Source organism: Anarrhichthys ocellatus, unplaced genomic scaffold (genome assembly GCF_004355925.1).
Source record: "Anarrhichthys ocellatus isolate YVR2014 unplaced genomic scaffold, GSC_Weel_1.0 scaffold13, whole genome shotgun sequence".
Classification (NCBI taxonomy): Eukaryota; Metazoa; Chordata; class Actinopteri; order Perciformes; family Anarhichadidae; genus Anarrhichthys; species Anarrhichthys ocellatus.
Window position 1 is genome coordinate 3,421,248 of NW_022280043.1, and position 5,163 is coordinate 3,426,410.

At 43.8% G+C, this 5,163-nt stretch overlaps 1 protein-coding gene across 2 annotated transcripts; it reads left to right on the top strand.

The window, feature by feature from the left end:
- Window positions 1-28: 28 nt before the first annotated feature.
- LOC116386969 (uncharacterized) lies at window positions 29-3,514 on the top strand. Of its 2 annotated transcripts, XM_031853617.1 has the most exons (4): window positions 29-350; window positions 470-611; window positions 1,100-1,189; window positions 2,217-3,514. In XM_031853617.1, the coding sequence occupies exons 2-4, from the start codon at window positions 540-542 to the stop codon at window positions 2,349-2,351; spliced, it is 297 nt and encodes a 98-aa protein (XP_031709477.1). In that variant the 5' UTR covers window positions 29-350; window positions 470-539; the 3' UTR covers window positions 2,352-3,514. The 2 variants fall into 2 exon arrangements, 1 of the variants encoding a protein (XP_031709477.1); XR_004212989.1 differs by lacking the exons at window positions 29-350; window positions 470-611 and having other exon boundaries at window positions 623-1,215; window positions 2,217-2,301.
- Window positions 3,515-5,163: the final 1,649 nt, after the last annotated feature.

Here is a 5,163-nt window from a genome sequence, read left to right on the forward strand (position 1 = left end):
CTAGCCACACCCAGGCCTGATTACTGCCACACCTGTTCTCAATCAAGTCATAGTGAAATGACACAAATTATGTCAAACGCTTCTCAACAATTTATTTGGACTGCCTTAGCTACAAAATAATTATAGTTTACTTTAATTTGTGTCCAAATATACTCTTGGAAAATGAGGAACAGGTTTGTTTAAAATGCCTCTCGGCAAGGAGAAAAGGCTGGGACAACGGTAGTTAATAACTGAACACGGTGGTATCAGAGTACTTTATAAACTTTAGTGACCGCTGTTTCTCCCTGGTCAGCCCTCTGTCATTGAGAAAACATATATCGCCGACGCCCAAAGTGACTCACAGTCTTGCTGTATGCGTGTGCTTTGTTTGCTGAGAAACATGCAGCTTTCAAGTCATTCTTTTTTTTATATTTTCATAATAACAGTCTGTACTTTTTTTTTTTTTTTTTTCTCTCTTGTCTTCCTCTAGTCCACCTGGCTCACCTAACACCGTAGGTTTCTTCCCCTCCCCCGCCTCCCTCTCCTCCCCAGGGGGGTTGATGCGTATGCCAGGTCTGACCTACAACAGCAACGGAGTTAAAGACCTCATCAATGCAATGCAGGGATACCAGGTAAGAGACAAGTCTCCACAAATTAACCTTAATGCTTAGTCATCTTTATTAATACAGTTAATAATGCATACAAATCCTGTGTGCCTTCTGAGTTCAGGATCCAAGTGTATTCAAATTTCCTTCTGTTGTGGGTGTGTATTGTCAGGCATCCATTGTGTTTGCCCAGAGGCCATCAAACTAGTTTATCCTGTCTACCCTCCCTGTTCTGTCACACGTGCTCTGCTGCTTGCTTAGACTTGAATTGGAGGAACTCAGGCCTTATTAAACTTGGAGTAGAGTGAAGAATCTCAGGGATATGATCAACAATAGTTTATACTAAATTAAGAGTTACACTTGGAGTGAGAATGTGCAGTATTTTTCTTCCAGTAACAAACTCCTCTTTCACCCCCATGCTGGAGTTTACAGGTCCATGTGACCTTTAGGTTAGTATGGTTGCTTGTCACTCAGCTCCCTGTCTCTGTTATTCCTCCCCCTTCATCACACCACAGTACGCCCCAGAGGATGCTCTCATGCACGCCCACGGGCCTCTGCTCGCTCACGACCCGACCGGGACATTGCTTACGCAGCCCAAAGAATGGGTGTGTATTTAAGATGTCTGAGGCAGGTAAGGATTGGCTGAGGGCTCAGTGAGGGGGGTTGAGTTTAGTCGGTGGTTGTAGCTGCGGCTTGGGTCTTGACTGGTCATCAGGGGTTACAGGGCTCCACACAAGAGGGACATTTCCGATGTAGACAGGGAATTTTCCACAAACCACACACGTCAGCAACAATGGACACAATTTTGGATTGGGTTGAGTGGTTAGAGGAAACTTCTTGGATCTTAATCAACCCTTGGGTTTTGTATTTAATTGTCTGCTTTATCTAATACTGGCTACTACATTTCTGTCCTCTCAAGAAGTTATTTATGGGCTACAGGAATATCCAAGAGGGCTAATTGACCTTTCCCTAAGCCCCACCTCGGAACAGTGATTGTCCAATCAACCGTAACAAGGAACAGCAGGCCTGTCAAGCTTTGGATTTCTCCACATGCCGTAATGGTGTGAATAGGTCTCTAATAAAAGTTGCACTTTGTATCGCACAAGTTCGGATGGTAGTGTATTTTTTTTTTTTTGTGTAGCCTACAGTTCTTTTCCCAGTCTCTGCTAGTGTTGAGAGTAAACGGTTACCATGGCCGAACAAACAAAGACAAGAGTGATGACTGCAGACGATGAAACGTTCAAAAAATAAATAAATAAATAAACATCTGCAACGTCATAAGTGCTGCCAAAGAGCACAAAACGAAGAGATTGTAACTTTTAAGTGGTAAAGTTGCCGCAGTTATCAACGTAAAGCTTGACAGGCGTAGCAACAGCAACTAAGGGGGCGGTGCTTGGCGAGCGGTCAATTGGTGGTGTAGTGAAATAATAGGTAACAACAGGTGCAGCCTTCAGGTGGCTGAGAAGGTGATGGGTAATATTTGGTGCTAGTGTAAGGGTCCTGTGTTTGACGCTGTTACACTGGAATAATACTCCTCTCTCTCTCTCTCATTCCAAACGTTTCTCTCTCATTCCAAACGTTTCTCTTTCTCTTTCTCATATATTCCAAACTTTTCTCCCTCTCCCCCGCCAGAGTCCTGCGGAGTCTATGTCTCTCCTGAGCAGCAGTCTGATTGGTCAGTCCAGCGGAGGTGATGCTGCTCTCATGTCCCTCCCCGCTCTTATGACCAAGCCGTCGGGGCCGTACCTGGACCTGACCCTGCTGTAGGGTCACAAATTTACAAAGGTCATGTGACAATTTGATAAATGTCAAAGATTTGTAATGTATTGTTTAGGTTTTTAAATAGTCTTTTAGATGTGTTATTTATATCTTTAAGAACAGAAATTAATGTATTTTATACTAAAATCATTGTGGCCTTAGCCAAAATAGCAGTTGTTTGTCTTATATTGCACATTGCGTATTTTAAAAGCTTTATAGAGATTTTTTTTGAACATGTTATATTATAATCGCTATGATATATTTGCTAGCCAAACTAGAGAAGAATGACTGTGGAAGTGTGTGTGTGTTTTAGTGTGAAAGAGATGAAAATGAGTATTATGCATGGCTGTGTTGATACGTCTTAATACTCCACCTGTTTATGCAATACATTTTATATGTTTATACATGTTTGATACAGTACACTGTTATTGTATTGGAAGCTTTAGTGCATGAAGAAGTTAGTAGTACAACTTTAAGATGTTTACATAATGCCAAATATCAATGCACTGCTAATCAATAAGACTACTAATGAATATAATAGCAGTATCTTTGAATGATAACATTTATGTTACACTGTGAGCTTGTCAGATAGTCTAATCCTTGGACCAGGCTTCACTTACAAAAATGTGACATCTCGCACTCATTAGCCCCCTCCTTTCCTTCTTATGTACCCTGTATGGGTCTGTTTCCATGTTGTGTAATACCAATGTTGTCTTGCCCTTTGTTTTGGACTCACATTTGACCAGAGCACAGTCCCAGTTCTCTGTAACCTAACCACAGGGTTACATTCTTCAAGAGGACTCGTGTCACAAGCTTTCATCTTACTGAGTGAATCTCTGAAGATGCCTCAGTCCATCACACTTCCCTTGTCTTCTTTCCACCATCTACGCTGATGTCTGGGGATGTAATGGAGCAAACTGGTTTCCCTGCAGAAAACCCTTCCCACTTTCTCTTGGTAACGAAATCATTTGGAGAGTAGATGGAAAGTTGAAAAAGAAAGGAAATGAAGGACACCCTCTGACATGTATCTTGTGAATTAAATTGCCATTTGTGCCCTGCAAAATTGCTGTTCGGGCTCCATGTTGCTGTACACACTTCCTACAGTGGGAATTTAAAGTCGTGCTCGTCCTGAGCAATGCTGAAACAACAATAAACACCACATGTGAAGTCTGCCCACCTTCAGGTGTTTCATTTCACCCTTCACCTCGCTGTGTACTTATTGTGCTGGCTTTACTTTGGGAGGGTTTGCGAAGGAGCACAAACACACAGGTGGAGTTGTCTAATGACAGAATGTAGCTCAAGGCAAAACTGTGGGAACGCCCTCTCACTGTCCTGTGACTACATCTGTGTTTCCCACACACATACAGGATGGTGAAGACTACTGTCACTCAGACACACACATTATCCATGAGGATGGTCTTTTTTTCTTTCTTTTTTTTAACAGGGTGGAAAAGTGAAGAACAGGAAGGGGGAAGAGAGAAGGAAGGCATACAAAACCAAGCCAGACCCCCTCGGGCCATATTTGGCATTGTGTAATACAATCTTGTTGCACCCCACCCAACTTGATCCCTTTTAAACACACTCACTCATTCTCCCACTGACAAAAACGCTGCCTTAACCAGCATAGCAACACCATTAGTATCTGTGCAACAAAGCCCAAAATACTTTCTTGTCTGTTTAACTTTTATAAGGATGTTTATTGTCATTGTAAAAAACATCAGTCAATACAGCAGCAGTTGAGAAGTGTATAAAAACATTTAAGACAAGACTATTTAAAACAAGACATTAAATAAATATATACAAGATAAGGCACAGGCATCAATGGCTTCAAAGTAAAAAATGTGCTTAGTTAATGAATTGTATCACCGCAGCACTGTCCGGTGTGAGCTGGGTGGGGTGGTGGGTGGCGGTGGGGGTAGAGGGGTGATGGAGGAAACCGCTCTGGGGAAGAAGCTGTTCCTCAGCCTGTTAGTCCGGATTTTGATGGTCCTGTATCTCCTTCCTGAGGGTAATGGAATAAACAGAGTGACCCGGGTGTGTGATGTCTGTGCAGATGTTTCTGGCCTTCTTCTGGAGACGGCCAGCATACACAGTGTCCAGGTCAGGCAGGGTAACTCCCACAATCCTCTGTGCTGTCCTAACCACACGGGCCAGGTCCCTCCTGTTCTCTGCTGTGCAGCTGGCATACCACACAGTAAAGCACTGACACAGGATGCTTTCGATCACACTTCTGTAAAAGTTAACCAGAAGTCCAGGGGGCAGGCCAGCTTGTTTTAGCTTCCTCAGAAAGAAGAACCTCTGCTGGGCTTTCTTCACCAGGTGTGATGTGTTCAGGGACCAAGTGAGGTCTTTAGTAATGTGGAGCCCCAGGAATTTGATACTGTCCACCCTCTCCACCTCCTCCCCACTTATGTACAGTGGAGAGGGTGTGGTCTTCCTGGATCTCCTGAAGTCCACTATGACTTCTTTGGTCTTGGTGGTGTTCAGGACCAGGTTGTTGTCCGAGCACCACTCAGCCAGATGTTCGACCTCCTGTCTGTAGTGTGTCTCGTCATTGTTGGAGATGAGTCCCACCACAGTGGTGTCGTCAGCAAACTTCACTATTGTGTTGGAGGAATATGTGGCGGAGCAGTCCTGGGTGAAGAGGGTGAAGAGGGCCGGGCTGAGCACACAGCCCTGCGGTGCACCAGTGTTCAGGATGGTGGTTGTTGATGTCAGGTTCCCTATCCTGACATTCTGTGGTCTGTTTGAGAGAAAGTCCAGAATCCATGAACAGAGTGATGTAGAAAGTCCAAAGTTTTTGAGTTTATGCACCAGTTTA

Bases quoted from the DNA above. Each gene is read 5' to 3' on its own strand.
- LOC116386969 (XM_031853617.1), top strand. From the start codon at position 540: ATGCGTATGCCAGGTCTGACCTACAACAGCAACGGAGTTAAAGACCTC. The intron at 612-1,099 runs GTAAGAGACAAG...ATCACACCACAG, and splicing joins ATGCAATGCAGGGATACCAG to TACGCCCCAGAGGATGCTCT. The intron at 1,190-2,216 runs GTGTGTATTTAA...CTCCCCCGCCAG, and splicing joins TTACGCAGCCCAAAGAATGG to AGTCCTGCGGAGTCTATGTC.